At 41.4% G+C, this 23,120-nt stretch overlaps 1 protein-coding gene across 11 annotated transcripts in view; it reads right to left on the bottom strand.

Annotated features, from left to right (window-relative positions):
- Positions 1-23,120, bottom strand: part of ablim1a (actin binding LIM protein 1a) — a 41,634-nt gene that overhangs the window by 8,323 nt on the left and 10,191 nt on the right. For 10 of the 11 annotated variants that reach the window (XR_013101409.1, XR_013101407.1, XR_013101405.1 and 7 more), the window contains exons 2-12: positions 12,098-12,235; positions 8,924-9,107; positions 8,253-8,362; positions 5,477-5,603; positions 5,260-5,353; positions 3,365-3,452; positions 1,983-2,047; positions 832-909; positions 492-650; positions 220-264; positions 80-115 (exon numbers count right to left, since the gene is read on the bottom strand). Coding sequence is in view for 3 of the 11 variants with exons in the window: in XM_076891861.1 (XP_076747976.1) it covers positions 80-115; positions 220-264; positions 492-650; positions 832-909; positions 1,983-2,047; positions 3,365-3,452; positions 5,260-5,353; positions 5,477-5,603; positions 8,253-8,362; positions 8,924-9,107; positions 12,098-12,235 (1,124 nt within the window). In the remaining 8 variants the exon portion in view is untranslated. The remainder of the gene's footprint in view (positions 1-79; positions 116-219; positions 265-491; positions 651-831; positions 910-1,982; positions 2,048-3,364; positions 3,453-5,259; positions 5,354-5,476; positions 5,604-8,252; positions 8,363-8,923; positions 9,108-12,097; positions 12,236-23,120) is intronic. The other variant, XR_013101408.1, reaches the window with a different exon arrangement.

The raw sequence follows: 23,120 nt of genomic DNA, 5'->3' as shown, positions 1-23,120 counted from the left end.
TGATGAACGAGAGCGCACTACACTGGACTGTATTTACTGTCGCCTACAGCAGGACAGTGAGTTTGATGGATTCGCTCACCTCACCAGATGGGGTTGGCGACATGTTTCTTGAGGACTACAAAGAAATCAAACAACTCTGAATTATAACTTTGATTTTCACAAGAACATTAAAGGAAAAGACGAATTAAACTTTGCTTCCTTTTTAGCCATGCATCTAACCTTGTCATCCGGCAAGGGGGAACGTTCCCTCCTGGCAGTGTGGAGCTGTGAAGGACCCAGACGTTCAGTGAGGCAAAAGATCTTTTATTACAGAGTGAAAAATATCTTAATCAGTAATAGAGTCCTTTGTGTTTATTATATCCTCTCTCTCTTTTGTTGTTGTTGTTGCATAAGAAAAAATCCCTCCAGAGGGAAATCATGTCTCATTTGAGTTTTATTCATGGACCGTTTTTGTGTGCACACAATGAGAAGCACGCAGTCTGTGTGTTTACCTCTCCCACACTCTCTCGTCTCTCCTCTCTCTCATCCAGGGAGGTGGTGTACATAGGTTCATAGGTAATAAGATCGGGGCGCTCAATGTCATAAATGGCTTTGACTTTTGGAATGGCAGCTAGGTCTCTGTAATCAAGGATCTCATTGTCTACTTTTGCCTAGGGAGACAAACAAAGACAAACGTGCACACGTACACAAGAGTACAGGGAGATTACTACTGCTGTGCAAGGTGCAGCTGTCAAACAGCAGTTATGCTAAAAAAGGTGTGGGAAGGGTAATATCATTGACAGTATTTACAGAATCTATTCAGACTGTAGCTCTGTTTGTGACATTTCTTACATAGATAGTGTGACCCGGTGAGCCAGGTATGCTTGAACCAGGTCTGGAACAAATACTCTCAGACGACGACCTCGTCGGCTATGAAAAAGAAAACACAAATGTGGCTGTTAGTCACATCAATACCTGTCAGAGCAGTTAGCCTACCAGGATCCACAGCCCACTGGCACCTGCATATTAGCCAGGATTGTCACCTGGATATTATGCATTATTAGTACACGGTTGGTCTTTATACCGTATGAGGGATGAGAGGGAACGGCAACCCCTGTATTTACGTTTCATGAATTATATGAAGTACTTTGGAACACTAACATGTCATCTCATGATTAAGTCATTCATTTGCAAATTTGCAAAGTGAATGAGTGATTTAGTGCTGTGATTTGATGTTCTTAAGGACCTCATGCCTGCTTATGGGAAATGAACTGTCTGAATGGCAGCAGCAGGTCTGCACGTGGCATAATTGAAGCTTTTCGCCGAATGGGTAAATGTTGATTTTAGGAAAAAGCCACATCAGTCGTCTGTGTCAGCTCGTCTGCTCCTTTAAATGTGCGAGCACCTTTGTCTCATGCGCCGTCGACATGTTCAAAGACAGGACTGAATGGCTCCGTATGACACACAGAGAGAGGGCACTGCAGGCTGTCTCCAGCAGATGGCAGCATACAGTGCACTGTGTCCTATGGACATGGTGGAACACAGGATGATGCCATCTCATAGCCAATAGCGAAATACAGTACCTGCCTTTCTGTTTTTTGGAGGAATAAGAGGGACGGAGGCATTAGCTGTGGAGGAAGGGAGAGGGGGAGGGGGGGTTCACAGGACATCACACAGGGGTTGTACCTTTGCTGCCCGACTCACAGTTCACACATACATCAAGGTGAACGTGGCCACGCGTAAATATGCATATGAACAAATATTTATATACACACACATAACACATGGAAAGGCAAACACACACACACACACACACACACACACACACACACACACACACACACAGCTGCTTCAACAGGCAAATTATTTTACAGCACAGTAAGTTAAATTTTAACAGCAAGGGAGTGATAAAAGTGTGTTTAGTTAAATATTCCAAACTCTATCTTTTCCTGTAAAACATTTCCGTGACACATAAAAAACCCCAAAAGGTCCCAGATTCCTACCCGCTCCCTGTGCCTTTCTTCTGTTCTCGTGGTGTTCTTGCACCCAGGATGCCAGACTGTTGACCCTGTGCAGGGAGACAGAGAGAACAGATTCAGGTTAAATTGATTAAACACATAAATTAAATTTTATTCATAAGGGCTGCTCATGCTCTAGATCAGGGGTTGTAAAACATAAGGCCCATGGGCCGGAATTGGCCCGGCAAGGACTCCATTTCGGCCCACCGGGGGGCTTTGGAAAATGTGAAGAAGGGCATAAGTTTCAATTTTTAACTGTATTTTCACAAGTTTTAAAGCTTTTTTCTATTGATAAAGACTTCAATATGGTCATTCCTAATCCACCAAAGTGATTAAGTAATAATTAAACAATCAAATAGCCTAAATAATTCATATTTTGTCATTACCTAACTATAGAAATTTGTGTTTTTTCACAATAGCTCCACAGTAAAAAAAAAAAAAGAAAAAAGAAAAAAAAGGAACAAATAAATCTGGACCAACTGTAATTTTACACACTTATTTACACAATTATAGTCTTGCTGACAGAAATACTTCATTTACTGCAGCAACATTTCTATTTCATGGAGAAGAACTGAGATGAAATCGCACTTCTTTTTCTTATTGATTCTAGGATAAAGATTTCCCACTGCAGAGACCCAGAGCTGACAGTGTGCCGGGGATTCATCTTTGACAAGTTAAACATAAAAATCCACATAAGTAAGAAGACAAAGAAGGTTACGAGAGGATGCCGAATGGTCTGAGAAAGGAAGTGACTCAAATCATTTCTTATGTCCTCCACGGTCACCAAATCCCAACATCTAAGAGATTTTAGAGTGATGTGTTTTACGGTGTTTTTCAAATCTTTGGGAAAACAACAAAAGAAGTATTGCTCTGCACTTCAAGACTTAAAGAATGTTGAAAAAATGTTCATTTTGACCTCGTTTTCACCAGCTTTTCACTTCCATCATACTGCAGAGGAACCAGTCTCTGGGTTTACAGTGGCACAAACATGCGTCTGTGGCTCAGGAAGGTAATCTGAATACATCTACTGGAGTGTGGCTGTTAAAAAGACAGCTTGCAGAGAATAAAGAGCTTTGTGAGTGTGGTTTTTAGTGTATAATCTCCTATATGAATGTCAGACTATTATAATTTACACCCTTATGACAGAAATAACTACAATTTTCTTTACATTTTCCACCTCCTAATACTATTTCCTCCTTTATAGCTCTAATAGTTGAATAAAATCCGTTTCTTAATGCTAAACTTTACTCAACCCAAAGAGGAGTGTTCAATTTATCAGTGTCAGTTAACAAACACACACACAAAAAAAGAAGCAAAAAGGAACAAAGTTTTGATGAGGCAGCAGCAGCACATGTAGATCCGCTCACCTTGCAGATACATCTCTTCTCCTTCTGTGAACATCTGATTGCACCTGCTGCATCGCGCACAGCTGGGGTGATAGTGCTTATCTCCTGCCTGGAAAACACGGACCGCAAAACAGACTTGGCATCGTGGGGGGAAAAATGAAGACGAATGAAGCTTGCAGTGGGACAGGTGAAGCTGAGCTATGACTTCCAGGCAGTAAACCTTGTGCCCCACCTGCTCTCAGCTGCGCTCGCTTCCTCGAACAGCCCATGTTAGGAAAGAGAGCGTTTCATCAGATCCAGTGTGCCAGTAGTTTCCTTTCTAAAGGATTGCTTCACATGCAAATGGGCAGCAGCGGGTGAAAAAAGTTTCCCTAAAAATGCCATTCAGCATCTTTTCACGTTTTTCTCAGTAGCTCATGGAGTCAAGTGAGGATCTGTGTGACTTTACTGCATCACATTTTGAGAAATCATTTAACGTATTCCAGTCAAACATCTTACTATTTTAAAAAGATGAATATGATGGTTCAAAACGGCACAGTCAACCTGCTTTCAAGTATCCGACCGTCCGGCTTTGTACCTTCCTTTCATAATGTGCTCCAGTAAAATGGTCTGACAGCTAGAGCGCCCAAACTTCCGTGTATACTGACGTACCACTTTGCATGTGGAGCGTTCTGTTAAAAAGCCCAAGCAACCTTGACCACGGGTGATAAATATCCAAATGAATCGCCTGCTGTATAACAACCCTCATTAAGAGGCAAGTGGCTACTCAAAGATATGAAGCCACAGACTAATATTTGCATTTTACTGCATGAGAAAAAATGACTGTAGAAGAAACTTTATAGTGCCTTCTACCCAGCACTCTGCCAAACTCAATTCCCTTTCAGCTATAATAAAAGTACTTCTGCTACATGTGCAGCGTACCATTACAGACACTCCCGATTCCTCTCGATCTCTAACAGCACCGTTAATGACCCCTACATTAATAAGCCATTCGCACTGCACTCCCAAAAGGAACAGACTATATGCAACCTGCTGATGGCTTTACAGTATTTGGCCTGGGTCTTGGGTCAGTGATTAGGCTTTCAGACTTTGGCTTTGGCTTCACTGATCCACTGGCAGCGGCTCAGGGATGAGACCCAGCAGCCTTTTCCTATTGTCATAAAGGCCTGCCTTAGTGTTGGATTACTGTAAGCCTAGTTGGCTAGCAGTGACATTTTCATACCATTAAATGACACATAACTCAGTGTCTGACCGGATCACTCTTTGCAGAACAAGCAGGCTTGCATATGCTGGAGATACTAGTGAACAGACACAGTGTAAAGGACATGCGTGTTTTTTAAGCGCAGTTCTAATAATGCCCAAAAAGTGTTTCATAACAGGTGATAGCATGGGGATACCAGTCACACTTTTTAAATGTCAGATCACATTCCCTCTTATATAATATTTATATCATTTATGGCTGAGCGTGTTTTTGCAAATGTGTATTTAGGCAGGAGTTGAGAAGACCTAAAATCTGCTAAGAGTTAATCTTTTAGTTGAATACAGTCGTGTCAAGAGTCTGTTTGGCTCGGTGCAGAGGAGATTACACCAGAGATTATCAAACTACATTTCACAATTCTGCTCCATGCAACATCCCCTGTGTGTGTCTGCATGAGAAGCAGAAAGGCAGACACACTCTCAAGTATTAAAGACATCTGAATCCAAAATAATGCAAACAATCTAAACTTTAATTGTACTTTCCCAAAAATTATGATTAAAAATCATTTAAATTCTAGTGATTTAAGGATTTAAACGCTCAGGATTCCCTCAAACTTACCTAAGGCAGGTTCTCAGGAAACTCAGAGGGCGGCCACACAAAGAGATATCTGCGCATACTATGAGTTAAATGTGATATGGATGCGTGTGTGTGTCCTTACCTCTAGCACCTTCCCTGTGATGAATTGATGGCACGCCTCACACTGAACTCCAAAATGGGTCTGGTAGTCCTTCTCACAGTAGGGGGCGCCATCCCTGTGAGGCGAGAGAGACACACGTGGAAACGCTTGACAGTGAAATATTACATGGAGCGTGAACCCTGTGCAGGCCTAAATTCAAGCAAGCAGCCTATAATCACAGCAGATATGTGCTCCTTACTTGCTGATGTACTCCCCGGTCAGCACTTTGTTGCAGGCCTTACACTTAAAGCAGCCCAGATGCCACTGTTTGTCCAAAGCAAGGAGAGCCTGTCCGTTCTTAATGTCTCGGCCACATCCTGCGCAATCTACGAAAGCAAAATAGACGTTGTTTAAAAAGAACACACACACAACAAGAACATGAGTTAAAAGTTGAAGGAAGAATCTAATTAATACTTTGTTTGAAGGTTTGTTTAAAATAAAAGCGCAGCCTTTACATACTAGCTGAGGCATCTTGTCACTTCTGATCCAAGACACTAGATGGTGATAGAGTGTAACCAGCAGCGTTCTGACAGCTGCCGCTTCCTATCATCCACTTCTCTCCTATCATGGTTCTAAAAGCTCCATCCATAAGCAAGTAGGATCCCGAGGCTCTAAAAGTGTAAGAGGTTGGTTTCTAAATGAACAATCTTCTTGTCATCTCTTCTTTAATGAATAGAGGATGAAAGGAACGCAGAGCCGACCGCAACCACAGGGGATGATAACTACGTGAGGCATAACAAGGTTGGGATGATGACGTGAGCAGAATCAGCATGCCTTATTTATAGGTGACCTTGTCTAAAAGCTCTCGAAACACCAACAGAGACACCAGTGGGGGATGAGGGAGGGAGAGAGGCAGCTAGAAAGAGCAGGAAGAGGAAGAGAAGGAAGAAAGAGAGGATCCAGAAGAGGAGGGGGGGTTTGAGGGCCACACAATCCAGAGGAAATGCACGGCCATGCATTATTTAGCGAGACCTGTCCTTGGTGTTATACATAAAGGAAAACGGATGGTCTGCACATGAGGCTGGGAGAGGTGGAGGATCTCCCTGAATGCTACAAGTTCTTTGTTTTTACTTCAATTGTAACTAGGTTTTAAGGGAACTCCTGCACTGTGATGTGGAAAAGAACCATTTTTAAACCTGCTTGACCCCTTAGGATTTCGCTTCTGCTTTGCCTTCTGCTCACCTTACATACAAGGTCTTAAATAATCAGGCCCAGTCTTATCTTAAAGACTACATAGCACCATATCACTCCAGTATGCTGCAGGCTTACTTGTGGTTCAGTTGACAGACACCCTCTACTTTTAAGATCAGATTTAAATCTTTCCTTTTTGTAAAAGCTTATAATTAGGGTTGAATCAGGTGACCCTGAACCCTCCCTTAGTTACGCTGAAAAAGGCCTAGACTGCTGAGGGCTTCCCATGATGGTTCTACCAGAGGTTTCTTTCTGCTTAAAGGGAGCTTTTCCTTCCCACTGTCACCAAATTCTTGCTCAGAGCGGGTCGTTTGTTTGTCAGGGTTTTCTGTCTATTATATAGAGTCTTAATATTACAATATAAAGCACCTCAGGGCAACTGTGTTTTGGTGTTACAGTATATAAATAAAACAGAATCAAACTGGCAGTTTGGCATGTAGGGAAATTTACTTTTGTGCCAAAGGTTTGACGATCGCTTGATACCACTTTATCATCTTTATTTATCAAATATGAACCTTCCCGGCAGTATTTTCCCAACGGTACCTGAACCTCTCACTAATTAACCGTTTTTAAAACAATAAATCTTGTTTGTTTAATCATTATGAAAACAAAAGAGTGAAAACTATTGACTAACTAACTTACAGCTATAACTTCATATCAAATACAGTGGAAGGCAAAATATCAGACTAGTAGTTTATTTGGCTTCAATGCCGGAAACAGTTACGTACAAACAGTTCTTTAAACCGAGAATCTCTAGATTCATTAAAAAGAATCATTAAAAAGAATTTTAATGTTAGAGTGCTTGACCAGAGCGGACCCTACTCATTACACTACACAGCCCTGTGGTATATATTCCCCATGATCCCAGGCTCTGTTGATCCCAGGCACAGCTGTGCGAATATTCTCTTTAAAATTCTCACTAAAAGTTTATTTTTCTTTTATTTATTCATTTTTGTTTGCTTAATCAAAGATGAACACCAGCTTTTTCTTTACTTTTGAGTCTTTTTGATCTGCGGTTCAGCATTACTCTTGAACTTGCTTGGCCTGATTCTAGCAGCACCGACTATCACACAGTTAAACGTCGAGCACATTTAGACAACGAATTATTGAACATGCAGCTTTCCTCACAGCCAAGCTGCAGCAGCACCTGCAAGTCTGGAGCTTAAAGTGTGCAGTTGTGGTGACGTGGCTTTGTAGACGTAACAACAATCCAGCATGCTGCTGATTATCTTGTGCTAACTACATTGGCCTTTAGAGCTTTTCCAGTGTGTCTCTGGGCAATCGCTCACAACTGTTTAAGATATCAAATAAATCGAGAAACACCTTTTTACAGAAGTCATTACTGGTTCATGTAACTTCTCAAGTTAAGAATTGAAATACTTTAAAATTACCATGTGGATAGAAATGACTATAAAGTCTGTGGGTACAAAGTTTATGAGTAAGTAATGAATGACCCACGGACAGGCACAACTCCACATTTATTATAGATTTTCACATTGAACTGATTTTAAATTAATGCTAATAATGTGTGGGCAAGATGACTGATATGGACCTGAAAATTATTCTTCACAGCCAAAATATTACCACTAAACTGACTGGTCAACAGCTACATTAAATGCCACGTATGAATCAGGTCTGGAGGCTACGATTTTCCAGACTTTTTGTTTCTCTAAAACCAAATAAATTCCAATAATTCACTTTCAGTTCAAGTGTAAAGTCTATCAAACTATCATTGTGTGAAGGTTAATTCCTTTCTGTTTGTGTAACAGACAATGGCTACTCACTGCTGGAGCCCAGGATGTCCTTTGGTCCTGGAGACATGGGCTCGACACAGTATTGACAGAGACAGTCCTTTCCATTAAAGGTCACCCTGTCCCCGGCAGGAAACGGTCGTCTAGAAGCGGGGTGACATCAACAACCAGTCAACAAAGCTGCGCTCCCATGGTAAGTGTAAGAGTTTATTAGCTGTGGCTTGCAGGTTGTTTGACGGTGGTGAAGATGACAGGGCCCAATGATGCGGATGTATGTCAACACTGTCAGCCTGGGGAGCTCATTTAGTCAGATGACGTAGACATGACACACAGCATGCTACTGTAAACTGTCTACTGGAATTACTCCTGCCATGAACTTTGCTTGTCCATGACAATCATTCCACGGAAAATTAAATCGTAGCTAAAATGGAGAGTCACAAATGAATCCAAGAAAGTAAGACATGAGCAGCATTAAAGAGAAGCACCTGTGTTGATTTTGCTATATTATAGAAGATATATTTTCAACTCAGAATATCATGTAACTGCAATTAGCAACTTTTCATACTTCACATCCCATATTTTATATTTTAGAGCTTATTTTAACACCTTATTGCTGCTTGTTGGTGCTCATTATTATTTTGCAATGCAATCACACTTTTTCTGCAGTCCACACGCCAACCTGGTGAAAGCAGTGAATGTCTTACTTGCAGATGGTGCAGACGAAGCAGGAAGGGTGGTAGGTCTTGCCCAGAGCAGTAACCACTTCTCCCTCAACAAAGTCCCCACAGCCATTGCAGCGGGTACCGTGCATGCGTTGGTAGTCCAGCGTGCACAGATAGTCTCCATTTTTCATGAAGAAGCCCCCCTGGGCAAGGTCACAGCCACATACTATAGGAGACACACAAATTGGCACTCAGTGAGTCAGGTCATTTAATGCTTTAAGGCGTTCAACCATCAAGGCTCACAACTTGTCCATGGCTCAGTGGCTTTCTTAACAACTGCTAGCCTGGAGTGTGTGAAATGGACGATGACGGGAAAATCACTGAAAAACACATATTAATAGCTCTGTGTGTACAATGGGAAGCAGAACGAAAAATCCTCTCATCAGCAGTGTTCACAGCCAGGCTATTAAAAAAAATCTTCTCGCTATGAAACACTGTTGCATTTAGAGTTCACGTCTATCAGTCTGTACTACTCTAGCAAGGCTTTTTTCACTTTAAAGGTTCAATGCAACAACAATTCGGCAATTGTCCAGCCCAGGAAATAGCTGTGATCTGTTTTGGAAGATAACTTGCTCAAAATGTTTGGTACTACACTGATAGCCTACTACAAGCTTCCTTCTATTCAAATGTAACCTTGTCATCTACACAAACATTCAAAACTGACAAGGTAAGAAATAGAAATTCACAAACAACTGAGGTGTTTGTGTGACAAATAAAATATTTTTACTACTCGGAATTTGTATGGCTGAACTTTGTGTTGGCATTAAAACTGACTTAAATAATCATATGTGTGTAATAAAAAAATCTGTGTGTATAAAAACTATCAGTTAAAGTAAGTATTTGTCTTTCATATTTTACTCAGAACATAGTATTCACTTATTAAAGAACATTATTAGATTTTGTTTTAGGAATTCCAATTACACTTTACATTAAACAGAACATCAGTCATTGCAACATAATGAGAGAAGGTTGCACATTTTCATCATCAGCTTGCCCGTACGGAATATTTCAACCCTCCATAATAATCACTCAATCCGTGCAGTTCACCATTTTAGCACCGAAGAGAGAGCCTGCGAATTTAATAGCCCTTCAGAAATGCCAGAGCTAAGAGGGAAAATATTTTGATGTTTGAGATAACTGCACCTAATCATTCTTATGCAATGAGGCACGCTAAATCCTGGGGATGAATGGGAGCGGGTGAGGGAGTGAATCAGATTTAATTGCATTAAGACTCAGACATGATGAGATTAGCTTGTAAACTAAGTGAGTCAATAGGAAAACCAGCAGTGGAGATTTGATGTCCAGCTGCCCTGGCTTTTCAAAAGATACATGCCATTATGTAAAATGCCTTTTTAGAACCTCAGTGAGGTCGACTTATTGAATTGAAATGAAAATAACTGCAATGAAACAGAAACTTTTGTGCATTTAATGAAATTAAAGTGTACAAAAGGAGGCTATTTGGGATCCATCTGCAAAGGCATCTCTGAGTGTCAGAGCTCAGTCAGCCTGAGGATTACTACTAGTGAGGTTGGAGACTGATAAAAGCATACATCCAATTAAAGCAAGGACCAGGACACCGAGTCTTTTGGCTACTAAAGCTGTACTAGTGTCTACTTTGGCAACCTTCTCATTATCCTTATCATGCTTTTATCACTCCTGTGGCATGCACATGTAAAGGACCAAATTAGGCACTAATCTCACCGTTTGCTTGTGTTATTCTAGGCTCTCGATGAAGTAAGCTAACTCTTAGCACTCCAGTCTTGGATTAACTACAAAGGTTTTAGCAGGGCAAGACCTGAGCTGAAGTGAGATGGGTTGGTCAGCTGTGGGTGGCTACATAGTACTCATGCCGGAGTGCTAGAAACCTATCGGTAATAAAGCTTAATGAACAAGGATTTGCACTGTCTCTTGTCATAGTAGACAGGATGGCACTTTAATTGAACAATGCAGGTCTGAGAAGTGAAGACGAGTCATGCCACCATGCATCCGTCCAGTCGGAAGGTCACAGAAAGGACGTTGTGGCATTAAGGGACTTGACTGGTCCTATAGTTCAAACTTTGTATGGACGGGATGCATTCTGGGACAGCAAAGGAAGAAAGAACTGTTTATTTGCACTATCGTGCTTCCTGAGTACAAACAGCGAGGAACATTCTTCATAACAAAACAAAAAAAAAAAATCAAACCAGTTCATTAAGTAGCACAGACTGAATGAAAGGCAGCTAATGTCCTACTATTGTGACAGGATCAAATTAGCAGAGAATTTTAAAACTTCACACTTTGGCTGCCAATTTTCACATAACTCCCACATTTTTCTTCTCCCGTTTAGTCTTAGTGGTATGAAAGATCATTTTTAAATTGTACACACATGACTTATTTACTAACAACTGGTCTGTATTTTAATATTAAAGGCTTTCTGACATGGAATAAAGGTGAGAGAAATCACATGCAGTAAATACTAGTAAAGATATTTACTCATATATAATCCCCAAAGCAGTTTACCTCTTTACTGGAATTCTTGGTAACACTTTATAATATGGCACAGGAATAACTATGCTATAAATAAATTGAAGTAGTGTGTAGGCAATTTTAATTAATGCATAACTGCATGATTTTAACAAACAATATTTCCATCCTAAGTACATTTTTTGGGACACATTAGAGAGTGGATTAATCTTTCATTTTTACATCTTTACTTTGTTACATCTCCATCTTTATTATTCACACCAAGCCAGCTTTTTAAAAATACAATCCTTTTGAAGGTTATGTTTGAAGTGTGGTTGAGGAGAAAAAAAAAGATCATAATCAACATCAAAGGTGTAAAAAAACATTAGCATGTAAAAATGCAAGGTAATAATCTAAGAGAGGAAAATATTGTTTGTTTTTCTGCAGAATTGCTATGAAATTATGTACAAAATACTTCCACTGTACTCAAAATTACTTACAACATAATTTGTGTTTCCTTCTCATGTAAAATACCAGAAGTTATGCAATACTTAAAATTACTACTTAAATTTACTTACAGTATTACTATTTCTTTGTTTCCCGACTTGTTATCCCCATATTCTAGCGTACCTAATTTATTTATTTGTAGGAAAATATAATTTGATTATAATTTCAAATAAAATATGTTGAAAATGTATTTATTGTATACTGTACCTTTACATGTGAAGCACTTGAGGTGAAAGTGCTTGTTCTGCACCCGGAGCACCTCGCCCTTACATGGCTGCCCACACTTGTAGCACTGAATTAGGGGCTTCTCTGTAGAGTGGTGGCGTGTGTCCTGCGCATGAGCCACTGCAAAAGAAAGCAGACACAATATCAACATTACTGCTGAGCTGTAATGCTGATGAGCCACGGGAATTGCTAGACGTGGCAGTCAATACGGTTTTTATGACATCTCTTATAGTCAACAGTTAGTCAACATTAGCATGCTCGGCACAAGGACCTGAATCTGCAACATCTCACAAACACCAGAGCTGAAGAACAAGTGCTCAGAGCCTGTCAGCGTAAAAAGAAAAAGAATGACATTGAGCAGGACAGCGCAACTTTGGGTTCTTGGCCAGAGAGACTCTCTGGAGAACATCAGTCTAAATATAGTCTGTCTCCATCAGTTGAGGATGGACAGTCAAAATGCTGAGGGGAGCAAGGCTTGGTAAATAGAGCACTAAAAGGGTATTGATAAAGACTGTTTCACTATTGAGTTTAATGTACTTTCATTCTCAAAGGAAAACATAATTTAGAGTTATGGATCATTTACTGTCTCTGGCTAGCTTATCGTCCCAATAATCATTTGACTCTTTTTGACATGTAAGCGCAAATAAAGCTAGAGTCCATCCGGCAATGGGGTCACACTAACTGCAGAACCAGTGACTTCTGAGACAACTCTGCCTGCTGACAGCATCTTTCCTGTTTGTGAGATTGTTGCACTGGCAAATCTTTGGACAAACTGGCAGACACATAAACACTGACACAAAACCACCTGCTCCAGTAGATGTCCTCAGGACCACATTTTTGAATGAAAACACAGACACACACGCTTAGACTCACAAAGTAAAAACCAGCCTCTAATAAAACAGAAGAGACGTCACTTTTGCTGTGACTGAGTAACTCATTCTATAAAAGCCATGAATGAATAAAACAATGGTAGGCAGCAAATAACAGTTTTATAAAGGCAGACACATGTCCATGATGTACTGACAGTGTGCACGCATGAGGAGAAAGCGAGAATGTAAAGGAGCGGAGCCACTTTATAAAGGACACGAGTCTTTTAGTGCCGCTTGGAGCTTAATGTTTATGTCAGCATTCTATCACGCTCAAGATGACAATGTCAGCATTGCTGATGTTATGAAGGTGCATTGCTCACTATGTTAGCGAGCTTAGATTTATTGACTGTTAACGCATTCATATACATTGGTGGTAATTATTATAAATTACTACCAATCACAAACACAAGAAGGTCTTATGCAGTATACACCAAATATTCAAATTTGGATTAATTGAAGATTAACTGAACTAGATTAATTGAAAAAAGACTGTTGGAACTACACTTCATGTCACTCCATTTAATAGTTATTATTAATCTAATGGCTCTCTTCCATAGTTTCCTGTTCCCTCACCTCCATTTGTGGCAGATGGCTGCCTCTCCCAGAGCCTGGTTCTGCCTGAGAGTCTTCCTGTTAAAAGGCCGTTTTTCCTTCTCACTGTCGCCAAGTCTTTAGCTTACAATATAAAACACATTGAGGCGACACAAGTCAGGGCAATCATAGGTAATTCCTATCGGAACCATGAATGTCTAGACCAAGAAAGGCGCCAGTCTATCAAAAAAAGTTGGTTCTGTGGACGTGAAAATTGGGATGGTATCCGAGGATAACCAAACTCAGTGAGGACCATCTTTAAGGCCATGAATGCCTATATCAACATTCAAAGCAATGAAACAAACTGAGAAACAGATTGAGATATTTCAGTCTGAACTAAAGTAGTGCAACCACAGCCTACCTTGGCTATAACATACTTGTTGTTCAGCCTCAGATCTTAATGTACAAACACATTTAGACATCACGTTCTTGGTGTGAGGTATTTTGACCATCGTTAGAATTATATAAGGCTAGGCTATTAATGGCAAGCAGCACCAGCATTATTTTTAGATCCACGATGTATCAGCATATGGCATTCCTCACTTAACACTTTGGGCATCCCTCTTAAAGACAGACGTTAATCTGCCACTATTGCACGGAACGTAAATACCGCTGCAGTGTCGCACTGCACACAGCTTATCAGCTGTTTGAAACCAGCAGATTATTTGACAGTCGGGAGCTTTAGCTGGCAAGGAGGCTTTCGCTTTTCCTTCTTTTGTTACTTCTTTCTGTCTCTTTTTCAAACAAAGACATACCCACACAAATATGCAGAGTCACAGTGAGAACAGACATGAAAGGCTCTTTTCTCTTTCTGCTCTGCAGTAGATCATTAGTCTGCAAGGCTAAAATAAGACACCGCCAAAATAGCGAATACTGAAATAGTATCACGAACAATCGATGGTCTACCAAAGAAAGAGATTACTCTGGACTTCTGATGACTTGCCCTACCTTGTGTCCCATTATTTACGTTTAGACTGGCTTACTAATGTTTAAAGACGGCAGAAAGAGAAGTCCAATTATTTTAAAAGGCATTTCAGCTATTTTTGATTTAAACTTGACTAAACCTTTATTGTGGCAACTCCTAAAAGGAATAACAACAACATAACATTATTCTATTTACATTTTGAAACACAAAGGTACAGAGTAGTTGTGAGATAACAGAAAAAAAAGGTGGACTATGAGTGGAGGATCTTTCTCCTTGGTGTTTCTGATGTGATTACACTCAGCAGGACAATGACTCATTTCTGGGCGAACCAGACTACTGTAAGAGTAAACGGAGTCCCAGCAGCTCTGTATGTGACATTGCACCTCGATGGAAAAACAGAGGCCATCTGGGTAACCGCTCTCATGAAAAATATCCAATCCAATAAGTCAGCCTCAGGAACATGCTAGAACAACTTAAAGGCCAATTCCATTTCCTTTTCTTTCTTTCTTTTTGGTCGCATTTACTCGTACCAGTAGCAATAACACTATGCTCATGAAGGAAACTGACAAGATTTAGTAGTATAAATCAAACGAGGAGGAAATTTTATATATAATTGTATATTTCTAACGATGGTCTAAATGTTAGCTGATCAGGCCAACTTGCACAAAAACTGACAAATGAAGTAACTACAATGACATAAAACCAAGAGCTAGTTTAATACTTTAACTTAACATTAATCAAATAAAAAATAACTAAATACCTAAGTCAAATATCAAATGAACAAAATAAAAATAAAAACATTTAAAGTTGCTGCATCTCCAAACACCCCCATTAGCACTTCCTCTGTTTGGGAATGCTACATTCCAAGGCCCATCTTTTGTTTATTTGACACATGACCTTAGCTGCCGGAAGCCTGACAAGTGAAATGTGTGTCAAAAACGAAGACAAGAAAATGTGTTCTACAAAGTGCTGGTACATGAGGTTGCTGACTGTGCCAGCACAGCAGGTTACTGGCTTTCTTTTTAGCAATCAAAACAACTTTCATAATGTTGCTATAAAACAAAATAGTAAATCAGCAAGATGTCATGTGATTTTAAAGGCTTAACCTTTAAAACTTGATTCATTATAACTTAAGAAAGGTACAACGAGCTGTAAACACAGAAATGTCATACAAACATCGTTCAAGTTAATATTCAACAATTAGCATACCTGACTACCATAGCATTTTCTGGATAAAGGCCCAGTAGTTAAATTGTAACAAATTAATAGCTTTTTTTTCAATCCCTATCCCAGCTTTATTAAAGGTGCCTTCAAACAAACCCAATATTTCACACACTTTACAATGACTTAAGTCACTGCTAGCACTAGCAAGCTAGCTAATACCACCCAAAGTAGAAAGAAGTTAACTTTGGAGTTACTGAGAATCCCTACCTGAGAGCACCTACCTCTCCAAAATCAAGCTACATTAGCCAGCTAGCCTGTAGCCTGTCTACTAGACCTACACTAAAATGTTCTGAACTCTCAATCAAACTTCAACAAAAAGCCACTTCAGCAAAAAGTGTCTGTACTACTTCGGGTTAATCTGTGTATTGCTGCCTTTTATAGTTGGCATAATGGAGGGTAAAATGGTGCAGTGGATAACACTGACCTCACCAGCTAGCATGACCGCTAGGCTAATTTGTGAGTCTTGCTTAAAGAGTATAGAATAGGCTTGAATGACTGCATGGCAAAAATGTGGCTATGACTGTGGCTTAGACTGTGAATACAACTTTATAAATGCAACTGCAGTACATCATTGAATTTTGACTTATGTTTTTTTATACATCAAGGCTGACAAAAAGGTGCAATATGAGGTTTGCTTTTAGTTCCTGTTTGTTCTCCTAAGGGAAACAACAGACGTGGCTCTTGAACTATTATACCTTGGCATTTGGGGCTGTACTTATTGCCTAAAACGATTACGGGTGGTGATAATTCTTTGAATATGTTAATACAAGTTAGACCTTTCACATTACACAGGCATTGAACCAGCGTGGTGATAAAAATATTCAACAGAGCAGCTTTAAAGTAGATATTTTGATTTGATGCCAGTTTCTATTTTTAACGCTTCATAGTGTTGCGTTGTCAGTGGGAGACAGCCCGGCACGGAAAAGTCAACACTGCTAACGTCATAACAGGTTGACAGAAATCCAAGACAGATGTTTGAATCCCATGCACAGAGGATCTAAACGCTGAGGTTTGGATGGGAATCCATAAGCGCTGTGTTTTTCCAACTTTGCCCCGCCTCTGCCCCGCTCTGTAAAGTACTGCCTTTGCCTGACTAGTGGCTGCACAGAGGGGGTTAGGAAAAAATGAAGCTGAGACGGGTACTCTACATGGCATTTCATTAAAACTTAAGAACCCTGCACAAAAAAGGCTGCTAAATTATATGAAATGCTACAGATTGGCTCATTTACAGGATTTGTCCGGACATAAAGCGCCTTTCTGAGGGGCTTCTTTCAAACATTTAGCAGTCCTGTATACATTCATAACTCCACGTCTATAAAAGCATGAGTTCAAGCACTTTTACTTCAGCATCTTGGCATTTTAACAGATCCATTATTGAGTCTTTAGAGGTTCATGGGACAGGAGCAAGATGCTGCTCGGTTTGCCAGAATATATATCATATAATGCTATAAATAAGTAAGTATGCAGTACATGAAGCAACCTCAGCACAGAGCAACTTACTGTAAAATATATAGTAGTACAATTTTTCCAACTCCTGATCACATTCCTCATTCTGGGCTGGATGTGTTGGCTATGCTGACAGGGTGAGCTGTCCTGCCTCATCACCAGAGGATGAAGTGACTGATATTAGCCTAAGCACACAATGAACGCATGCACACACACACACACACACACACACACACACACACACACACACACACACACACACACACACACACACACACAGTAGTGAGGGAACAATAACCAGCAGAGCATCCCAAAGCCAGGCCCAGAGAAAAGGGGGCTGCTCTCTCTATATTCAACCCCCACCCCCACCCCAGCCCATTTAAGCTAAGTCTAGCTGTGTTGGCAGTAATAAAGCCTGAAGATTATACTCAGGAGGGAAGTGAGAAAGGTCCTCATGAATCCCCCGAGGACAGATGTTTTTCTGTAACACGTGCCTCGGCCTCACTGGCTAATAATAATGGAGCGGGGCTGTTGACAGAGAGCGTAGGATTTGCTGAAGAAGCTTCAGACTTTGTTGCTTTCATTTCCTGCCTTCATAGACCCCGAGGTATGCAAAACCATAGTAGAACTTTGGAAATGCGCTGGGAGAGGGGGAATTGAATTAAACAATAGATGAGAGAGCGAGATGAAAAGATCTAATAGAATATTCAGTCGCTCCCTCTCCCTTTGTTACTGTAAGACTCGCAGACACAAGAGTTTCCAGTAGAGACAAACAGCAGCCATAAGGGAAAGTGTGTGCGTTTGTAGAGTATCATACACTAGACAGAGGGACACACCAAGGGGGGGGGGAGGGCAAAGGCAGTCATCTCCACTCCTTGTGCCCATGCCAGTACTTGAGTCCCCAGATCTTCATAGGCAACAAAAACACACACATAGTGCCACCGAGTACAACCGGTTTTGGATGGAATATTCTGGGAGGGGGGTCTGACCCAAGATTAACATCAAAGGCACAAAATATGCCAATGTGCTGTGGGACGTGTGCCTGTTTGGGGGAAGGGCATGTGGGGCTCTTTATCGCTCAGACATAACAAGGAGCTCTTAACCCTCCCCTCCATGAATATGTATGGTGGTATCCAGCACCTCCACACCCCTCTGCCCCGCCATCAGCACCCCAGACAAAGCACTTCAAACGCAGGGCACAAATTGCAGAGGGGGGAGTCCTATCGGCCTCCACCAGACCCCCTCTTTAAACCTTTAATAACTAATCCTCAGGGACCTGAGCTTGAAATAATGATCTGCACTCTGTGGTTGAACGCCACAGTGCAGTTCATTGCAGATCATTTGTTGTTGAGCAGGTACACAATTATAATAGAGAGAGACTCGGAGCACAGTTGCTTATCAAGAAGTAGACAATGGAGGCTTTATAAACTTCAAAGACCCTCGTGATTGTGAATCTGATGATGACTTTGGGTCTTTGCCTCTCAATGACAGCCCACGAAGGCCCCGCACTCCTGTCGTGTTTCCTGGGATAATCACACTGATTGATGCCTGGCAGGGAGGATGTTTGTTGACTGGCAGAATATATGACTACACTCTGCATTCTTTCATGTGACTCTCACCCACGTCACTCGTGTTGTTTCAGCGTGTATATTTTGGGTCAGTGGCCATCTCTTCCTGGCTGACCACTTATCTCATCTGTGTATTCTAGTCTTGTGTGCCAGCTGTACAAACAGCGAGTGTCTGTGAGAGCCTGTGCTGCACTCATGTCTGCGAAAGGGTTTAGCTCCTCTTTCAGGGGCTAGACACTGGCAAGCTTCAAAGATGAGGCACCACTGCAGTTGTCTGCAGCAGAAGCAGCACTCTGCAAAATCACTAGAGGCAGCCACAAAGGCACATGACATTAGACTTTCATGTCAAGAGGAAATCTTCACACTGTGTAAGAAAGAGTGGTGGGAGTTGGCGTTTCATGAGCCAGGTGACATACATGTGTTGATGGCTACGGTCAGCCGGGCTTCCGACGCAATTTGGCACAGGAAGCATGAGGATGAGGGTAAAAGAATCAGCTCGGCCTATAAATGTACACAAATCTCAGGCACGTGTAACTCAAGCTCAGACTATCTAAGGTACACATGGACCCAATAAATTACAAACTATTTCAAGGGTATTTTTGGCTTTGAAAATAGGGCAGCCGCCTGCAAGCAGACAAAACGCTAACACTGCAATCCCTTGATTGTGATTCATCTTTCTGAGCATACAGTGCAATTCAGTATTGGCTCAGCTGTGCGTCCTGATGGTACCGAGCCCACCTGGCCTCAGACAGGTTGTTTTATGAGATCCCGGGAGAATACACGATGAAAGCTTGGGTTGCAAAAACATTCCGATAGCTTCCTCTTAAGAGGAATGAAAAACTAGAGGACCCTGGACAAGCTTTCTGTCACCGACAAAGCCCACAATGGAACAGGAAGGTAGTGAGTTAAGTCTATGGAAAAACTTTCAGAAGGGAGATGAAAACGTGGCAGCCAGAGGTTACGGATGTTCTGCCAGCACGGGGACTTGGTGGTGAGAGCCGTTTTACTCGTGGCCCAGTCAAATCCACATGAAGGGAAACAGCTCCAGAGCTGGACACCGCCTCCAGCCACGAATGTGCTGTCAGATGCATACTCACATCTGACCAAAAAAAAGAAAAAGTCTTTGCACATGTTTTTTTTTTTTTGGTGGTAGAAATATTTTCAGGAAAAAGACAGAATTATGATGAACTATGTTTGGCTACACAAGCATGCACTGCACAACTGGAGACATGCCTCAGTGACTTATTACTATGATCTTAACATCCAGTCCATTAGGTTTAAAGTGTGACACCTTGTTTTGTATAGTATAGTGATGAAGTGTGATGGATATACACTGCGTTTGAAAGTCACAGACTCGTTCCTGGTACAAAAGCTACTCCAGTTTGAGTTCAGTTAGTCATCTGCTCCTTGGCAGAGCTTTCACCGCTCCTCTAAATATTTTTAAACAGGAGATTTTCTTTACTCTAGAAAGCTGTCTTCGCTGCTGCTCGCCTTGAGTCATGCTGACAACGGTCAACCTCACGAGCGCATGCCCCGGCAAATTGCAGGGAATGTTAATATCTCTAAACGACAACCCCTGACTTCGCTTCGTTCTGCCCACACAGCCGGGCGACCTCAGTAATAGGTGGAAACAATCATCTTTTTCTTTCAACAGGACACTATGAATGGGGCCACAGCTGACAACAATGGAGTGTACCTTTTAGATGGTCACCATGGCAACGGCTGCAGACAGAGAGAGAGAGAGCGAGGGAGAGACAGAGTGCAGGTCCACAGCTCTGCGCAGTGTGCCTCCCTACACTAGTGCTCCACTTTTCGTCTCTACGTTACCTCACTATTTAGCCTCTTTATAAAGATGAACTGTTTAATCCCAGAACTATGACCCTGAAGGTTTTAATTGACAAGCTCCTATATGACAAGCCAGATGCTGTACATTTACATAAAGCCTGATGCAGCCAAATTAAGCAGACTCCAACCCAGGCAGCAGCAGCAGCAGCTAGAGAATATCGACAAGGGCGTAGCATGTTCAAGTCTGCTTCTCTGAGGGAACATGTTGATGTGCTAGAGATGCACATTTAGACTGAGCTGTTAGTCATACTTCTTCCAAGCAACACACACCCACATAGAGAAAACCACCCCCATATTACCACATCATATGTCTAAATCTCTAAAAATAATCAAATCGGAAATCAGAAATTTAGTCCAGTCAAATCGAATTCAGCCAGACACTGGAGTTTAAAGCCAAATGGACATACTGCACGTCTATACGGTCTGCAGACAGTCAACAGCACGACAGGCAAAACAAATCCCGTAATAACACACTCATGACAACCTCACACACACACAGTCATGACCGCTGGAATACCTTTTTCTTTGACCATGACCATTGGAATCCAGGTATATCCGCACCAGAAAAGGCTCTGAAGATCAATCACCAGAAACACCCGAGCTGCTAGATCCCTTATTTTAGTCAAGACTGGAGCACAAAAAAGAAAGCCAAAGCACCAGAGAGAGGGAGAGAGAGAGAGGTGTGGGCGCTGCTTAGCGCTCCTCTCAAAAACAGCTACAGCGTGGGGTTTGCCTCCCGACTGCCTGTTTTCCTCCCATCCCTCTCCTCCTCCTTTCCCCCCCTCCACACATCCTCCTCCCTCCTCTTCCCCTATTGCTCCCTCTCTCAGCCTCTCTGTTGTGTCAGCCGCCTCCTCATTGCAGCAACCAGGTGGCTGCTGATGCCTCTGTGTGACCAAAACAGTAACCCCCCCCCAAAAAAAAAATCCCCACACCTGCTCACATGTAATGACACAGATTTTTTCTTCTTTTTTCCAGTTTCAAAACCTTATTTCTAACTGTCCTCCATTCCAAAGTGGGTGGTGTACTGCGATTTATCAATATTCTGAAATGCAAATAAATCTATTCCACAAGTAAGAAGTTCAACATTGAATTATTCTGAAAAAGCACCCCCTTATCACTGTGCTGTACAACAGACACTTCAGCAAAGACTGTGTTTCAGTACAACAGGGCAGCAGGTGGTGATCAATGGCTTTTTACAGTAAGGCAATTAGCCTGCTGTGCTAAAAGAGTGGCTCACTAAAAACTTTCAGTATTTGACCGATGTATTAAAAAAAAGCAGAGCACAACTACTTTAAAAGCAACTAAGTAAAAGGCTGACTTCTTTGGAAGTATGTTTTTGGACCAGTAAAGCCAACCTTAATTAGAGTGAGAGCCTTAACTGCTAAAAATCTCAGTGATCATGAGGGCAGCAATGCAAAGACCAAAACGGGCCATCTAAGGTTGAAGGTTAAACTTCCTGTGATCGCGAACACGAGCGCTGTATTAATATCTTCGGAGCTCCAGTCCCCTGGAATCCAATTACACAGAGCACAGGAGAGCATGTTCTAGCTAGATGAACATACCGGCTCTTATATCATCTGTCGCTTAAGTAACCATATGAAAAAAATGACTCTATGAATGAAGTGGCACCTCTGTGATAAAAAAATAAAAAAAACCCTGCAAAATAAACAAGACTCCCATCTGCTAGAGATGCGACAACATGCAAAAACAAGAAAAAAATGTATGCACGTGTGTTATGTAACTGAAGCGACACGTTTTGTTGTACTAAAAAGAAACCGCATCAAATATATGGAATTATTTTGGAATACAATTTCACTCAGAGCTGACAAACTAGGGTATAATGCATTAATAAAGTTTCTTATTTGCTCTACGGAGAATTTAAAAAGTTCTGCTGATGCCCAAGGTGCCAGTCCAGTGTTTCTAGAAACAACAGCGTGGAAAGATTATGACTCCAAAAGTAACTCAGCAGAAATTAGGGACCAAATTTGGTTACTGATCAATCCGTATTCCTATGGCTATGTGCGAGGAACAGTTTTTCATCAGCACTGCCACTGTAAATCCTAATGCAGGCAGCTTATTATGCATGCAGAATGCATTCGCCTACTGCAGTGTAAACTGTGCCACCTTCTGGAAACCAATCATCGTACCACAGTTTCCACGGGGCGTTTTCTCCTCATCAAACAAATGGGCGACATGCCAGGGAGGCAAATGGTATAAATAGTTGCCGGACGTTACTCCGAGCACTCCACCCTTTTTTATTGTAAAGAAAGGGAAATATGTTATAAGTGTATGATCATTAAAACAAAAATAAAATCCAGTAAAAACTAAAAGAACACTACGAGGTTTGCAGTCCACCTACTAACTGCTAAATGCAGCACAAAAACATCCTGTTACTGCTCCTGCTGTAGTGGACCTATTATCATCTTGACTCTTTTAATAATCTCTGTAGGAGCTGCAGGACAATCCTGGTACAATAGGCTTGCCAGGAGCAATTCCTGAGGAGCAAAGCCTATTATCCACGGATGAAAGGTTTC

The sequence above is a fragment of the Maylandia zebra genome, linkage group LG13 (assembly GCF_041146795.1).
Source record: "Maylandia zebra isolate NMK-2024a linkage group LG13, Mzebra_GT3a, whole genome shotgun sequence".
Lineage (NCBI taxonomy): Eukaryota > Metazoa > Chordata > Actinopteri > Cichliformes > Cichlidae > Maylandia > Maylandia zebra.
This window is presented reverse-complemented; position numbering and strand designations above follow the sequence as displayed.